The 18374-nt window shown below is 42.2% G+C and overlaps 1 protein-coding gene across 3 annotated transcripts in view; it reads left to right on the forward strand.

The window, feature by feature from the left end:
- Positions 1-622: 622 nt before the first annotated feature.
- Positions 623-18374, forward strand: part of gtf2ird1 (GTF2I repeat domain containing 1) — a 43998-nt gene continuing 26246 nt past the window's right edge. For 2 of the 3 annotated variants that reach the window (XM_023967996.2, XM_023967997.1), the window contains exons 1-7: positions 624-945; positions 11459-11591; positions 12655-12796; positions 13132-13308; positions 13552-13735; positions 15715-16046; positions 16377-16472. In XM_023967996.2, the coding sequence (XP_023823764.1) occupies positions 11466-11591; positions 12655-12796; positions 13132-13308; positions 13552-13735; positions 15715-16046; positions 16377-16472 (1057 nt within the window). In that variant the 5' untranslated portion in view covers positions 624-945; positions 11459-11465. Of the gene's footprint in view, positions 946-11458; positions 11592-12654; positions 12797-13131; positions 13309-13551; positions 13736-15714; positions 16047-16376; positions 16473-18374 lie in introns of all 3 variants that reach the window. The other variant, XM_023967998.1, reaches the window with a different exon arrangement.

An 18374-nucleotide genomic window follows, 5' to 3' on the forward strand; every position in this document is an offset into this window, starting at 1 on the left:
GTGAGGGGGTGAAAAAAGTGTAGCAACAAATGGTTTGAAGGTTTCCAGAAATGTATTTCTACAAGTGGGACCTGATAGAGTAAAATACTGCTCTCGAACACTAGGGGCAAAGTAAACTGCTATTCATGATTTATGTACTTGGCCAATGTAACCAATAAAGCGAGCAGGATCACATGCATAGGGACAGTTATGGCACTGCTCAGGTGGCTGACCAAAATAGTTCACAATTAAACTCTTGATATCATACAGAGGTATTGTATTGCTATCCTAATGCATTATTTAGGTGTTCCCTTTTTCACTATTGTAGAGAGTCAATACCAATAATTCACCAACATTATTAACCTGTCAATTAATACATTGTCCGCTATAATAAATATTATTATTATTATATTAGTCAATTCGTGCTAAGAGTAATTTCGGTGCAGTCTAGTCTAAATGTTTTGTAAAGCTATTTAGTAAAATGTTTAATGCTGACTGGTATATTTGTTTTTACCAGAGGTTTAAATCTGAAAAGTGAAATATCCTGTTTGTTTGTCGCATCACGTCCTTCTCCGGACGAGTTTCCCCCCATTGAGGTAGTCCCCCCCATGGTTTCCCAGAGGTTGCTTAATCCTATATGTAAATTACAGCCAATAGATGCTGTTGTTGAGTTGGGCTGGGATTAGCGGAGGCGAATGACTTTCAATTTTACTGGATTACAGAACAAAGGGGAAAGGGGACATACTCCACTGTTAAAGAAAAGAGAGAGAAACGGGGAAAATGGACAAATAATCTCGGCGATAACGTTTTGCAAGCGATTTTGTGCAATAATGCTTCAGATCACAAGGTTTCGAAAACACGATAATGCTACATTTTAGATGGGAATTCTACAGTTGCGGTTGGATTAAACGGGGAATAACCCTATTACGGGATTGACAGCATAACGACATTTAAACGTTGTTTTTGGTAAAGTATGCCTCATGCTATTGCAATATTTATTAACTTCGAACATAAAACCGTGTTTTGTGAGCACGTGACTTTATGACTGTACAAATTGTGAAATTACAGATTATAATTCTGGGGGAGGAGATGGGCCAGTTAGCTAACCCGTTATTGTGGCTAGCTAGCTAATTCGTCGATTGAATCATCTCGCGATTTCTTTAGCTATATATCTAGCTAGATGCAAATAAATGGTATGAGCGCATTTACATTTCTGTAGCTAGCTAAACGGTGTAACGTTACAGCGTTATATTCGCAGCGAGCCAACTGCAACTGAATTCTGCACACTGATACGAGAAGTCTTGTTTTGGCGTGCGCATTGATGGATAAATGTAGCTAGTTTGATAGCTAACATTATCAAGAAAAAAAGCTAGCTAGATAATATAGCTAGCCAGCCCTCCGGTCGTTTTTTTGTTGCCTGCAGATGGCACATTACAGTTTGAGGATACATTAAGACCTTATTCAAGAGCACGTCAACCATTTTACTTTGGTGGTAGCTTGCTAGTTTAGTTAGCAACAGTAACTAGTTAATTGAATTACTCAGCAGCAAGCGTTTTGTTCAATCATGTCAAAATTATCTAGCTAGCTAACGGTAGTTGGCCAGACCACATTCATTTTTGGTTGAAAAACGCTTTCACAACTGTCATGCTCAATTTTGTCAAATATATTGATTTCATCTGTGGTTTGGTCTTCTCGATCTCATTTAGCTAGCTAACGTGACTCTTGCGTTGTACTTTTCTGTAACATTGGCTAGTTAGCTACACATTGTCAGGATGCAAACCTCCCCAATGAATGTAGCTAGCTAATCTGGAGTTGGGCGTGTAGCTGATTTTCATGTCACGAACACATCACTGAAATTCACCTGAAACAAGCTTCACGTGCAGTTTATCTAAGAGCCACATCCCAATGCATGCAATGTCTTCTGACATTACCTGAGACGTGTGTAAAGGCAGCTAGCTACAGTAGCCAATCCCCATGCTGTCTCAGTAAATGTTTCAAGCGGCAACTCCATATAGCCTACTCATTCCCCAGTAACGTTAGGTGATAGGAAGGTAGCTAGCTAGGAGCTTTATCAAATACAATTAAAATTGCTCGCCAAAATAATCAATTTTGTGGATATTGTGCCTTTTATTTCTTAGTTTTTCCCCCCATGGTAGCTGGCCACTGATTTAACTAGATACAGACTTCAACATTTGCAACACCTTGTTAAAGTATATATATTTATATCGTTTTTTCAATGCACTAAATTTGCACTGATTTTCACTAGCCAAAACATTGACTAGAAAGTATACTCTCCTAGTTAAAACAACCAAATGCCAATATGTGAACTTCAAGTGGAATGGTATGAAAATGGACCTCAATCCAGGGATGGAAGGTGTTGCTGTACTCTTATGCCTCAAGAATTTACAGCAAATCGAGAAGATTTCTATATTTTTATTTAACTGCTTTTTTCATCTTCATTCTTGGTAGATAATGCCAAAGCAGCCCATTTAATTCCACAACACTTCTGGCAGCTACTCACCCCAACTATAGTGACACATTTTCATGGAATCTAATGAGCTGCTTTAACATTAGCTATAGCCTAGCATGCTGACGGAAAAGTTTAATTAAAAACTAGTCCTATTTCAATCTTCTCCGTTTGCCGTAAATTGTTGTGGGATTATTAGGAGTACTTAAAAATAAAGGAAACGTTGGTAAATTTAATATTTTTGCATCTGAGCTCCTAGAGTGTGCGGCTCTCCTTTATTTTTAAGTTTTCTACTCCGCTAGCCAGCACCTCGCCTAAATAGGTGTGCGTTTCTTTTTCTTCTAGATTATTAGGAGTACAACATCACCTTCTATTCCTGGATTGGAGCACGTTTTTAAACCATTTCAATGCAATTGAAGTACCCTAAGGTGCAATTGCAAATATGGGCATAAGGACATTTCGACCCAGAAGCAGAGCATATCTTCTGGACAAACTGTTTTGGATAGATCTTCACCCCGCGACAGGTTGTCACTTCCAATAATTAACCTAAACTCTGCAACAAAGTAACTGATTTTAAATTTATTTTGTGAAAGCCACAGGTCCATTTCAATTATTAGGACTTTATCTTTCCCATTTTTGAATGATCCCAATATTTTATTTCACCTCATGTTTTCCCTAGCTAGCTGAATTGCAGGCATACTTGCTGTCATTAATCTAGATTGACACGTGGCTGTGGGTTTTCATTCCACCCTTGTACTTGATTGATGAATTAAGGACACTAATTAGGAAGGAACTCCCCTCACCTAGTTGTTTAGGTCTTAATTGAAAGGAAAAACCAAAACCCCGCAGAAACTCAGCCCTCCGTGGAATGAGTTTGACACCCCTGGCCATGTCTAGGCTCTAGGTCAGCCTTTTTAAAACCTATCCTCAGGGACTGCTGGAATAGTTCAACTACAGGAACGGCTTCAAACCTTTCCACGGGAACCCCCAGTCGTTCCATGTAGTTGAACTATTCCAGAACTAGTTGGATCTCCCAACCAGAGGAGATGTTCTCATGGCTCTGCCTATCCCACAATGCAGGCATAATAGCCCAGCTGATGTATGTATACAGCTAAGTAGGCCCACAGCATCTGGGATCATGCCTGGCATGCCCAGAGTTCATTGCAATTAAAAGTCAATGATCAGCACTGAGCCCAACGATTTAGATGGATCTGTGGTCTTCAAAAGGTCTGTGACCAGAATGGCTTTTTAAGGGATATTAGCAAAGTACTGTGTATCAATGGCAGCAAGCACCACAAGCCTCTTAGTGCAAAATCAGCTCAGAAAACCATGATACCCCTTCTTCTGAGAACATTGTAGCCTAATATCTCTGGCTAAATACTGCTTTGGCAATTATTCAACAAGTAAAGGATAAGCTTTGTAGCCTGGAGAGGTTTGCTTAGCATGAAAAAAATAACAGTGCTGGCTTCGTCAGGGGAGACTCAAGTATTTAAGGGCTTGATGATTAGGCTAGTTGATAAATTGAATCAAGTGCGCTAGTTCTGGAATTGTTCAACTACATGGAACGACTGGTGGTCCCCGAGGAGAGGTTTGAAGCCGTTCCATGTAGTTGAACTATTTCAGAACTAGCTGGATCTCCCAAACAGAGGACATGTTCTCATGGCTCGACCTATCCCACAACGCAGGCATAATAGCCTAGTTGATGCATGTATAAAGCTTAGTAGGCCTACAGCCTCAGGGATTATGCCTGGCATGCCCAGCGTTCAATACAATTAAAAGTCAATGATCAGCACTGAGTCTGATTTACAGTTGAAGTCGGAAGTTTACGTACACTTAGGTTGGAGTCATTAAAACTAGTTTTTCATCCACTCCACATATTTCTTGTTAACACACTATAGTTTTGGCAAGTCGGTTAGGACATCTACTTTGTGCATGACACAAGTAATTTTTCCAGACAGATTGTTTCACTTATCATTCACTGTATCACAATTCCAGTGGGTCAGAAACTTACATACACTAAGTTGACTGTGCCTTTAAACAGCTTGGTAAATTCCAGAAAATTATGTCATGGCTTTAGAAGCTTCTGATAGGCTAATTGACATAATTTGAGGGAATTGGAGGTGTACCTGTGGATATATTTCAAGGCCTACCTTCAAACTCAGTGCCTCTTTGCTTGACCTCATGGGAAAATGAAAAGAAATCAGCCAAGACCTCAGAAAAGAAATTGTAGACCTCCACAAGTCTGGTTCATCCTTGGGAGCAATTTCCAAACGCCTGAAGATACCACGTTCATCTGTACAAACAATAGTACGCAAGTATAAACACCATGGGACCAGGCACCCGTCATACCACTCAGGAAGGAGACGCATTCTGTCTCCTAGAGAAGAACGTACTTTGGTGCGAAAAGTGCAAATCAATCCCAGAACAACAGCAAAGGACCCTGTGAAGATGCTGGAGGAAAAAGGTACAAAAGTATCTATATCCACAGTAAAAACGAGTCCTATATCGACATAACCTGAAAGGCCGCTCAGCAAGGAAGAAGCCACTGCTCCAAAACCGCCATACAAAAGCCAGACTACGGTTTGCAACTGCACATGGGGACAAAGATCATACTTTTTGGAGAAATATCCTCTGGTCTGATGAAACAAAAATAGAACTGTTTGGCCATAATGACCATCGTTATGTTTGGAGGAAAAAGGAAAGGGTGAGGCTTGCGAGCTTAAGAACACCATCCCAACCGTGAAGCACGGGGGTGGCAGCATCATGTTGTGGGGGTGCTTTGCTGCAGGAGGGACTGGTGTATTTCACAAAATAGATGGCATCATGAGGGAGGAAAATGATGTCGATATATTGAAGCAACATCTCAAGACAGCAGTCAGGAAGTTAAAGCTTGGTCGCAAATTGGTCTTCCAAATGAACAATGACCCCAAGCATACTTCCAAAGTTGTGGCAAAATGGCTTAAGGACAACAAAGTCAAGGTATTGGAGTGGCCATCACAAAGCCCTGACCTCAATCCTATAGAACATTTGTGGGCAGAACTGAAGAAGCGTGTGCGAGTAAGGAGGCCTACAAACCTGACTCAGTTACACCAGCTCTGTCAGGAGGAATGGGCCGAAATTCACCCAACTTATCGTGGGAAGCTTGTGGAAGGCTACCCGTAACGTTTGACCAAAGTTAAACAATTTAAAGGCAATGCTACCAAATACTAATTGAGTGTATGTAAACTTCTGACCCACTGGGAATGTGATGAAAGAAATAAAAGCTGAAATAAATCATTCTCTCTCCTATTATTCTGACATTTCACATTCTTAAAATATAGTGGTGATCCTAACTGACCTAAGATGGAATTATTGCAAAATATCAGAAATTGTAAAAAAATAAAATAAAATACGAAGTTTAAATGTATTTTGCTAAGGTGTATGTAAACCTCCGACTTCAACTGTACAGTCGTGGCCAAAAGTTTTGAGAATTACACAAATATTAATTTTCACAAAGTCTGCTGCCTCAGTTTTTATGATGGCAATTTGCATATACTCCAGAATATTATGAAGAGTTATCCGATGAATTGCAATAATTTGCAAAGTCCCTCTTTGCCATGCAAAGTAACTGATTCCCCCAAAAAACATTTCCACTGCATTTCAACCCTGCCACAAAAGGACCAGCTGACATCATGTCAGTGATTATCTCGTTAACACAGGTGGGAGTGTTGACGAGGACAAGGCTGGAGATCACTCTGTCATGCTGATTGAGTTTGAATAACAGACTGGAAGCTTCAAAAGGAGGGTGGTGCTTGGAATCATTGTTCTTCCTCTGTCAACCATGGTTACCTGGAAGGAAACACTGCCATCATCATTGCTTTGCACAGAAAGGGCTTCACAGCAAGGATATTGCTGCCAGTAAGATTGCACCTAAATCAACAGCGGTTCAATGTTTTGAAGAAGGCTTCAGGGCGCCCAGAAAGTCTAGCAAGCGCAAGGACCATCTCCTAAAGTTGATTCAGCTGTGGGATCGGGGCACCACCAGTACAGAGCTTGCTCAGGAATGCTAGCAGGCAGGTGTGAGTGCATCTGCATGCACAGTGAGGCGAAGACTTTTGGAGGATGGCCTGGTGTCAAGAGGCAGCAAAGAACCCACTTCTCTCCAGGAAAAACATCAGGGACAGACTGATATTCTGCAAAAGGTACAGGGATTGGACTGCTGAGTACTGGGGTAAAGTCATTTTCTCTGATGAATCCCTTTTCTGATTGTTTGGGGCATCCGGAAAAAAGCTTTTCCGGAGAAAGACAAGGTGAGCACTAGCATCAGTCCTGTGTCATGCCAACAGTAAAGCATCCTGAGCCCATTCATGTGTGGGTTGCTTCTCAGCCAAGGGAGTGGGCTCACCACAATTTTGCCTAAGAACACCGTCATGAATAAAGAATGGTACCAACACATCGTCCGAGAGCAACTTCTCCCAACCATCCAGGAACAGTTGTGACAAACAATGCCTTTTCCAGCATGATGGAGCACCTTGCCATAAGTCAAAAGTGATAACTAAGTGGCTCGGGGAACAAAACATCGATATTTTGGGTCCATGGCCAGGAAACTCCCCAGATCTTAATCCCATTGAGAACTTGTGGGCAATCTCAAGAGGCGGGTGGACAAAACAAAACCCCACAAGTTCTGACAAATCCAAGCATTGATTATGCAAGAATGGGCTGCCATCAGTCAGGATGTGGCCCAGAAGTTAATTGACAGCATGCCAGGGCGGGATTGCAGAGGTCTTGAAAAAGAAGGGTCAACACTGCAAATATTGACTCTTTGCATCAACTTCATGTAATTGTCAATAAAAGCCTTTGACACTTATGAAATGCTTGTAATCATACTTCAGTATTTCATAGTAACATCTGACAAAAATATCTAAAGACACTGAAGCAGCAAACTTTGTGGAAATAAATATTTGTGTCATTCTCAAAACTTTTGGCCACGACTGTAGATGCAGTTGTGGTCTTCAAAATGTCTGTGACCAAAATGGCTTTTTAAGGGGTATTAGCAAAGTATTGTGTATCAATGGCAGCGAATACCACAAGCCTCTTGGTGCAAAATTAGCTCAGAAGACCACAATACCCCTTCTTCTGAGAACATTGTAGCCTAATATCTCTGGCTAAATACTGCTTGGGCAATTATTCAACAAGTAAAGGATAAGCTCTGCCCCCTGCAGCCTGGAGAGGTTTGCATGGCATGAAGAAAATAACAGTGCCGGCTTCCTCAGGGGAGACTCAAATTGGTTAGGATTTAGGATGTCATTAGCTGGAGCATTTAAGCATGGCAGCCAGAGCAGAGTTGTATCATTTTAAGATCAGGGTGTACTCACATACCAGGGAAGTGTTCTGAAGTGTAGCCATACTGTTCCTTTTGTTTCTTAGGTCTAGGCTAGTTCATCTTACAATTAAGGAACAGGCAACACATTTTAAGTACTGTAGCCTGTTGGTATCATTGCATTTCAGGTCTATGTTTAGCCTACAGTCTGAAATTACTGGCCGTAAGTAGAGAGATAAGCTAATATTGCAACCAGTTTAATATATTTGTTTTAACCTTGCCAGAAGTCAAAGTTTGCAATGTTTTTGTGTGTGTGTGTGTGTGTGTGTGTGTGTATATATATAAACTCAGCAAAAAATGAAATGTCCCTTTTTCAGGACCCTGTCTTTCAAAGATAATTCGTAAAAATCCAAATAACTTCACAGATCTTCATTGTAAAGGGTTTAAACACTGTTTCCCAAGCTTGTTCAATGAACAATAAACAATTAATGAACATGCACCTGTGGAACGTTCGTTAAGACACTAACAGCTTACAGACAGTAGGCAATTAAGGTCACAGTTATGAAATCTTAGGACACTAAAGAGGCCTTTCTACTGACTCTGAAAAACACTAAAATAATGATGCCCAGGGTCCCTGCTCATCTGCGTGAACGTGCCTTAGGCATGCTACAAGGAGGCATGAGGATTTAGTGGCCAGGCCAATAAATTGCAATGTCCGTACTGTGAGATGCCTAGGACAGCGCTACAAGGAGACAGGACGGACAGCTGATCGTCCTCGCAGTGGCAGTCCACGTGTAACAACACCTGCACAGGATCGGTACATACGAACATCACACCTGCGGGACAGGTACAGGATGGCAACAATAACTGCCTGAGTTACACCAGGAACGCACAATCCCTCCATCAGTGCTCAGACTGTCTGCAATAGGCTGAGATAGGCTGGACTGAGGGCTTGTAGGCCTGTTGTAAGGCAGGTCCTCACCAGACATCACCGCCTGTGGGCACAAACCCACCGTCGCTGGACCAGACCTGACTGGCAAAAAGTGTTCTTCACTGACGAGTCGCGGTTTTGTCTCACCAGTGGTGATTGTCGGATTCGCGGTTTTCGTCGGAGGAATGAGCGTTACACCGAGGCCTGTACTCTGGAGCGGGGTCGATTTGGAGGTGGACGGTCTGTCATGGTCTGGGACGGTGTGTCACAGCATCATCGGACTGAGCTTGTTGTCATTGCAGGCAATCTCAACGCTGTGCGTTACAGGGAAGACATCCGCCTCCCTCATGTGGTACCCTTCCTACAGGCTCATCCTGACATGACCCTCCAGCATGACAATGCCACCAGCCATACTGCTCGTTCTGTGCATGATTTCCTGCAAGACGGGAATGTCAGTGTTCTGCCATGGCCAGCGAAGAGCCCGGATCTCAATCACATTGAGCACATCTGGTACCTGTTGGATCGGAGTGTGAGGGCAAGGGTCATTCCCCCCAGAAATGTCTGGGAACTTGCAGGTGCCTTGGTGGAAGAGTGGGGTAACATCTCACAGCAAGAACTGGGAAATCTGGTGCAGTCCATGAGGAGATGCACTGCAGTACTTAATAATGCAGCTGGTGACCACACCAGATACTGACTGTTACTTTTGATTTTGACCCCCCCTTTGTTCAGGGACACATTATTCCATTTCTGTTAGTCACATGTCTGTGGAACTTGTTCAGTTTATRTCTCAGTTGTTGAATCTTGTTATGTTCATACAAATATTTGCACATATTAAGTTTGCTTAAAATAAACGCAGTTGACATTGAGAGGACATTTCTTTTTTTGCTGAGTTTATATTTATATATATACACACACACACACACTACCGTTCAAAAGTTTGGGGTACTTAGAAATGTCCTTGTTTTTTAAAGAAAAGCAAATAAAAAGACAATTAAAATAACATCAAATTGATCAGAAATACAGTGCAGACATTGTTAATGTCCAGCACCCCGGAGTCGCCTCTTCGCTGTTGACATTGAGACTGGTGTTTTGCGGGTACTATTTAATGAAGCTGCCAGTTGAGGACTTGTGAGGCGTCTGTTTCTCAAACTAGACCCTCCAATGTACTTGTCCTGTTGCTCAGTTGTGCACCGGGGTCTCCCACTCTTTCTATTCTGGTTAGAGCCAGTTTGCGCTGTTCTGTGAAAGGAGTAGTACACAAATAGGTTATTTGTGTTGACTTCCAGTAGCTAAATTGGAACTGGAACCATATTCGTTCATTTGCATTTTTCAATCTCAACATCAGTGGCTTTTGTCATTGTCTATGCTCTTTGTTTTGACATTTGTGCTTGTGACTGAGTGACATTGCATTTGAAGTAGTTTAAACTCTGCCAGCCACAAAAGTCATCCTTTGAGTTCACTGGCGGTGGTTTTCTCTGGCTGCGAACAAAATGACGGTGCACACTTCTCTCATTTTTCGTGCCTCTTTTGCCTTAAAGATAACGAGTGAAAGAGACCATCTATTTTTGAGGGGGTTCATGTTTGCTGTGGGCTCAGGGGATGCCGATTTCAGACAGGCATATCGGTGCAGCTGAGACTGTCTCTCTCTCTATGTCCTCCCCCAGTGTTGAGTCTGTGGTTTGGGGCTGCCCTGAGGCTAGGATAATGGCTCCCAGTGTCTGAAGAGATTAAAGGCCAGAGCTGCATTGTTCAAATGCCTCGAGATTAGTTTCCAAGGAGACGGATTGCAGTTGCCATGAGAACGCAGGGCCTTGAATTAGGATTGCGATTTTATTATTTTTATGCCCCACTCTTTCCCGCCCTCTTTTATTTACCCTATCTTTCCTTGACTTTGTCTTGACACGGAGTGTTTAGTGGCCAGCTGACATGTTTGTGATGAAAATGTTAGGTTAGTCCCCTGCAAATAGGCTAATTACGAGTTCGCTCCTACTCGGCCATCCATTTCCAAATGACATTGAAATTAGGCCCAATGGGGGGGGGGTGGACATAATTTCTTTGTCAAGAGTACCGTCTAAGGAGAGCAAGTTAAGGATGAAGGGATTCAAATAAATAATCTGAGCTAGCTTTAATTGGCTGACAAAGGCTTATCGTAATTAGGTACTTTCACGTGTGTGACGGATTTGGGCATTAGCATAACATGCAGGGTATTACCGTCACTTTTAAAGCCTCTTAATGAGAAGAAACCTCCCCCCTCCAACCCAACAACAACCCTTCCCCCCTCCAACTGCCATGTTTCATCACAATTCAAAATGCAGCCTGACCATGTTGTCAGAATCAAACAAAATGGGTTACTTGTTGTGTTATTGAAGCAATGAATGGCAGAGTGACACCTTATTCCCTCCAGATCAATGGCATGTGCATTTGGTTACTGCTCATTCATTTGTAGGCTTTAGCTATCTTAAATGGCAGGACATGCTTTTGTCTATCAAGCATAACCAATTTACTTTGACCACGTATACACATCCTCCTTGTTGTCATACTCAGACCAAGCTCCGGGGTGAAGTTTCCCCTCCCCAATCTTTACCTTAACCATCAGTGGGGAGAATGCAAAACTGACCCAAGATCAATGTCAGGGACAACTTCACCCTACTCCCAGAAGTGACTGGTGGAATGCAGATGAGACACCAAAACATTTATTGAATTTACACAGACACACACAAATGACCGTTTCGGTTCATCTTCTTGATTACTCAACTTTGCTCTCTGTTTTGTGTCCCCTAAGTGGAGGAATGGAGCAGATGAGGAAGTCAGGATGTGATGGGATAAGATCTAACTCCCGGGCTGAGCTGCGGGTCCCACAGGTGTCAGCCAGACAGGAGATCCTCACCAGCCTAGTGTCTGCGTTGGACTCAGTGGTACGACCAGTCTCACACACACACACACACACACACACACACACACACATTATTCATCTGACCACGGAAAACCATATGAAAGATTGATTAGTCAGTCTTATTTCGATGACTCTTTACAAAAACAATTTGACCTTAGAAAACATTGTGAAGTGAACCACTGAGGAAGCCGGAAGAAGAGTAATTGAATAGATGGGTTAGCTGACAACGTCACAAAAACGATTTGCATGCTTCAATGCGGCAGAATTCTTTGTGTTGTTGTGATTCTGAATGGCCAGATAGCTAGCAACAATGACAAGAAGCTGCAATGTGGGGAATCGTAGATGGCTCATTTCAGCTAGTTTTATCTTGTTCTTCAATATTTTGACCAATAGGTAAAACTGGAGTTTTTACCCTTGTAGGATGACCAGAATTAGGGTGACTTAAATGAATGGAGGCCATACAAAGAATTTGGTCAAAATTTCGGAAAATTGCATTGCTTCAGCTAAGCTGGATTCTGTGTAAGAAATAAGGCTACTGGCTACCTGATAGGCTGACTTTCCTGTTGAACTCGTCATCTTTCTTCTCGAATCCGCAGGACATAAAACAATATAGGTAAGATGGCAATCAATTTTGAGATATTTTAGTATGAGCTTTTCATATTAATGTGAAATTCCTGTAATTTTTTTGAAGATTTCTCACCAAAACAAGCGTATCTCTGAAATGTTAATGGAGCGCTGAGTCTGTACCGGGCTTTTTATTTTCACAGCCTTTTCAAATTAATTCAGCTTGTACCATGCTAATTTAACTTTTTTCGACTCGCACATTTATTTATGTTTTCAATAAACATTGGAGACTAAAAATAGTTTACATGTTGTCAACAATCTAAGCCAGACCAGTCTGTTTTGCCCTATAGTTGTGCACTCAACGGTTTTGCTGCTAAACAACCAATCTGTATAGGATGATAGGCTAAATGTTTAATGGATAAGTGTACCCTGAGCTTCACAGTAGCCATAGCAAATCTTTGTCTTTATTAACTGACCATTAGGTGGATTACCTATGACCTTGTCTTTAACCTGTGTTCCAGTGCACAGCCATGTCAAAGCTCAACGCCGAGGTGGCTTGCGTCACCGTGCACGAGGACAGCGTGATCACCGTGGGAACAGAGAAGGGAAGAGTCTTCCTCAACTCGCGGAGGGAAATACAAACAGACTTCCACAAGTTTTGCAGTGAGTGCTTCCCTGTGTAGTGGGCAAAAAAAGCTGAATCAGATTAACAATTAGGTTAGATTTTTCACTTGGATCAAAATGCAACTATATTTTGCTCACAGATCCTGCTGTTGTCTTGGAGCTGAACATGTTTTATCTGAGTCTATTAAGGTTTGGAATGAAATAAATAAGATGATCTTTAGTTTGACATTTTTTGTAATTTAGCAGATGCTCTTATCCAGAGCATTACTTCTTCTAAAGCAAGTGAGATCCAGAATAGACCTTCCTTGAGTGAAACTTACAGGGTGAAAAGTAGAAATATAATCCCTTCAGTTTCTCATGCTTGACTCTTTCAGAGATGCCCTGTCTACAAGGGCTGACCACAGTGAATGCCCATGTCAATGTCCAGGAAAATGAATCAGGCAAGCTTGGCAAAGAGGGCGGGCACGGCAAACAGAGGGCCTCAACAGACGCCCACTCTAACATCTTTGTCTTGAGGAAAATGGTGGAAGAAGTATTCAGTGTGCTTTACAGTAAGGGCTTCAAAATACAGCATCAAACAAATATCATTTGTATAGGTCTGCGCCATTTGAATTCTTTCTAATTTCTCATTTAACGTTATAATTTCAACCTTCTCATAACTGAAATCAAATTTCAGATGTGATTGAATGTTGATTTTTACAGTGTCTACGTGTCAAACAATCATTTGACATGTCCTTTTCTCATTTCTACCTTCATTAGTCATTTGATGCTGTATGTATGTGATGATTTTCCAGGCGAGGCCGTTGGAAAGAGTAGCCTGGTCCCTGTGCCTTATGAGTGGATCCTGAAGGACCCCAGCTCTGTGGTGGCCCACGGCCTGCCTGAGGGGATCGCCCTGAGGAAACCTGCCGAGTACGACACCAAGACCTTAATGAAGATCCTTGAGCAGAGCAACCGCATCCACTTCACTGTCAAAAGGTGAAAAACTAGTTTTTCATCCACTCCACATATTTCTTGTTAACAAACTATAGTTTTGGCAAGTCGGTTAGGACATCTACTTTGTGCATGACACAAGTAATTTTTCCAACAATTGTTTACAGACAGTTTCACTTATAATTCACTGTATCACAATTCCAGTGGGTCATACGTTTACATACACTAAGTTGACTGTGCCTTTAAACAGCTTGGTAAATTCCAGAAAATTATGTCATGGCTTTAGAAGCTTCTGATAGGCTAATTGACATAATTTGAGKSAATTGGAGGTGTACCTGTGGATRTATTTCAAGGCCTACCTTCAAACTCAGTGCCTCTTTGCTTGACCTCATGGGAAAATGAAAAGAAATCAGCCAAGACCTCAGAAAAGAAATTGTAGACCTCCACAAGTCTGGTTCATCCTTGGGAGCAATTTCCAAACGCCTGAAGATACCACGTTCATCTGTACAAACAATAGTACGCAAGTATAAACACCATGGGACCAGGCACCCGTCATACCACTCAGGAAGGAGACGCATTCTGTCTCCTAGAGAAGAACGTACTTTGGTGCGAAAAGTGCAAATCAATCCCAGAACAACAGCAAAGGACCCTGTGAAGATGCTGGAGGAAAAAGGTACAAAAGTATCTATATCCACAGTAAAAACGAGTCCTATATCGACATAACCTGAAAGGCCGCTCAGCAAGGAAGAAGCCACTGCTCCAAAACCGCCATACAAAAGCCAGACTACGGTTTGCAACTGCACATGGGGACAAAGATCATACTTTTTGGAGAAATATCCTCTGGTCTGATGAAACAAAAATAGAACTGTTTGGCCATAATGACCATCGTTATGTTTGGAGTAAAAAGGGTGAGGCTTGCAAGCCGAAGAACACGATCTCAATTGTGTAGCACGGGGGTGGCAGCATCATGTTGTGGGGGTGCTTTGCTGCAGGATGGACTGGTGCACTTCACAAAATAGATGGCATAATGAGGAAGGAAAATGATGTGGATATATTGAAGCAACATTTCAAGACAAGACAGTCAGGAAGTTAAAGCATGGTCGCAAATGGGTCTTCCAAATGGACAATGACCCCAAGCATACTTCCAAAGTTGTGGCAAAATGGCTTAAGGACAACAAAGTCAAGGTATTGGAGTGGCCATCACAAAGCCCTGACCTCAATCCTATAGAACATTTGTGGTGAGAACCTAACTGGTTCCACTAATAAAGTGCAGATCCTAACTGACCCTAAGACGGAATTTTTACTAGGATTAAATGTTAGGCATTGTCACGAACGTCGTCAGGTTGGAAATGACCGGACCAAGGTGCAGCGTGGTGAGCGTACATTTCTTTTTATAATGAAAGTCGCCAACAAGAAACAACCAACAACGAACGTGACGCTGACTAGGGCTATACAGGCCACTAACACAGACAACTACCCACAACTAAGGTGGAAAAACAGGCTGCCTAAGTATGATTCCCAATCAGAGACAACGATAGACAGCTGTCCCTGATTGAGAACCATACTCGGCCAAAACATAGAAACAGAAAACATAGAAATAAAGAAACTAGAATGCCCACCCTAGTCACACCCTGGCCTAACCAAAATAGAGAATAAAAGCCTCCCTATGGCCAGGGCGTGACAGGAATTGTGAAAAACTGAGTTTAAATGTTTTTGGCTAAGGTGTATGTAAACTTCCGACTTCAACTGTATAATCCCTTACCTGACTTGTTCCTGTGCATAAATGGCATAAGTGTAGCAGCATAATTAGGATTGATACAGGGCTGGTCTTGTTGTTGAATTCATGGTTAGATGATAGGAGGAGACCTGATTCTAGATTACTTTTGAACAACAGAAAGTAACTGGAGGATTTCTCTGCCAAGAATAAGGCACATTGTGACAAGTTGCTATTGGTGTGTCATAATTAGGTTTCACGTGGACACACAGCTTTATCTTCTCCTGTTTCCTTCTTCATCTGTTTATAGAACAACAGCAGAGCCCTCGCGGGAGGCTAAGTCAAGCGCCGGCGACGTCATTAACCACAACTCCTTCTCGGGCGCCACCAAGAGCCTAGCTAACCATGGCCCGGCCTCCAAGCCTGCCGCCACCGCCCAGGAAGTGTCCAACGCTTCAGTCTCAGCCAGCAACTCCATGCTCTCCAGCTTCCTGTATGGCATGCCCATGTCCTCCCAGCCACACCCCGACGGCAAGCTGGACCTCAAGCCCACATCCCTCTTCAACCTGGGTAAAGACCGCCTGGGGGCCTGGGTGGCGGGGGCAGAGAAAGGGACGGCCGCCAAGGACAGTTCCGACAATGGTAAGAGATATGTGACCCCACAGGAACAAACTGTTACTGAGGTAGCAGTTGATGGATATCCAGGTTACTTCTTAAAAGCCCCTCACCTTTTTGAGTCACTTGTTTATGCATTAATTATTGTCTGTGATTTTATTCATTTGGCAGGAGAGTGGTTACTATTCTCCCTGTCATTTATGTGAGTGGTTGTACTACTGGCTGTCATTTCACATAACTTATTTGATAGAGAATCTGTTTTGATTATGGCATTTAGATTTTTCAAGATTTGCTCGACTCTGAAAGCATCAGTATGATGTTTATCAATGTTTAGTTTCTACCATTTTGTCTGTTCAGTTGAGTGGATAGGACTCCAAGGGGAGTTGGGCCAGAGTCCTCCCAGCATCCACGTCTCCAAGCGCCTCCTGTTTTCCATAGTTCATGAGAAGTCAGGTAGGCTTGAACTGGAACTGGACACAGATAGACACACACCTGTAGGCCACAAACTCATACCCTTTTCACACTATCGTTTTGACCCAAACCATCTATGCCGGGTCGGATATTTTCCATTCACATTGTTCATGGTTCCAGCAACTATGGTGGTTGTGTAACCGGTACAGCTTGGCTCAGTTTGGCTCAGCTCATTAATGTGGAACAGGGTTCAGTCTTTAGGCAGCTCACCTCACCCCCCTGCCAGACAATGCATATACTCTAGTTCTGGGTACAGACTCAGTCTAAGAGAATTACTTGTCAGCTCACTTATTGGCAAATTTTTCCTCTGAATCCCACAATGCAGTTCATTAAAGGGGAGGGGTATGTCAACAATCATATCAATCAACCAATGGATTTTACCCCACGTTATAGACTCCTCTCCTTTGTAAGGCCACAATTCAAATGCTGCATTCCCATATGCTTCAGAGCAGAGCAAATAATGCAATACTGTCATGTTGTCTGACATGATGGAGAAATTATTACTATTTCATTTTTGTAGTAACCAAAAAAGTGTGAAACAAATCAAAATATATTTTATATTTGAGATTCTTCAAATAGCCACCCTTTGCCTTGATGACAGCTTTGTACACTGTTGGCATTCTCTCAACCAGCTTCACCTGGAATGCTGGAACAGTCTATAAGGAGTTCCCACATATGCTGAGCACTTGTTGGCTGCTTTTCCTTCATTCTGCGGTCCCACTCATCCCAAACCATCTTAATTTGGTTGAGGTCGGGGATTGTGGAGGCTAGGTCATCTGATGCAGCACTCCATCACTCTCCTTCTTGGTAAAATAGCCCTAACATAGCCGGGAGGTGTGTTGGGTCATTGTCCTGTTGAAAAACAAATGATAGTCCCACTCAGCCCAAACAAGATGGGATGGCGTATCGCTGCAGAATGATGTGGTAGCCATGCTGGTTAAGCGTGCCTTGAATTCTAAATAAATCAGTGTCACCAGCAAAGCACCCCCAAACCATAACACCACCTCCTCCATGCTTTACGGTGGGAAATAAACATGCGGAGATCATCCGTTCACCCACACCGCGTCTCACAAAGACACAGCGGTTGGAACCAAAAATCTCCAACTTGGATTCCAGACCAAAGGACGACAGTCCATTTCACCTTGTTCTAGAGAGATTTACACGGGTATCAAAACGTCACGCTGGGGTAAGCCTGCACAAAACACAGCCCTTATTTTAAGTGTTTCTAAAATCCCCTATGGGAAAAATGAATGGTGTAAAAAGTGATTGGAACCATTTCACTGTTTGAGCATTAGGTTTTATGGGTGTTATGACTCTTACTGTCATACTCTATACCTAATTGTGAATAGGGAATTCAGACCTGCGCCACACCCACGGGCATATTGCACCCTGACATGGCCACCAGGGTTGGGGTTAATTCCACAAATGCAATTCGAATTCAATTCCCTTTCCCTGTAAATTCCATTCCAATGTTAGGTAAATGACAAAAATGAAAATCACAATTTAATATTATCCCCAACAATTCCACAAATTCAAATGCATTTTCCTTAGGTGGTCAGGCTGATCATGTCACTATTTAGACAGCCTAGCTATACTTGAAATATAGGAATACAAGTTGAAATGACCTAAAACAAATCATGCATACAGTTTGTGATACTAAGTACATTAATTCCATTAACTTGGAAATATGCAAATATTGAATTCCAATTCAATTCCAAAGAATACATTTTTTACAATTCAAATTTAATTCCAATACAAAAAGTCTAATTCCAATTAAATTCTATAACTTTAAGATTGTTGAAATTCGAATGGAATTCAACATAAATCCTCCACTTCATGAGTGAATTAAATAATTTAATTGTAAATTAAAATTGGAATTGACCC

The sequence above is a fragment of the Salvelinus sp. IW2-2015 genome, linkage group LG23 (genome assembly GCF_002910315.2).
Source record: "Salvelinus sp. IW2-2015 linkage group LG23, ASM291031v2, whole genome shotgun sequence".
Classification (NCBI taxonomy): Eukaryota; Metazoa; Chordata; class Actinopteri; order Salmoniformes; family Salmonidae; genus Salvelinus; species Salvelinus sp. IW2-2015.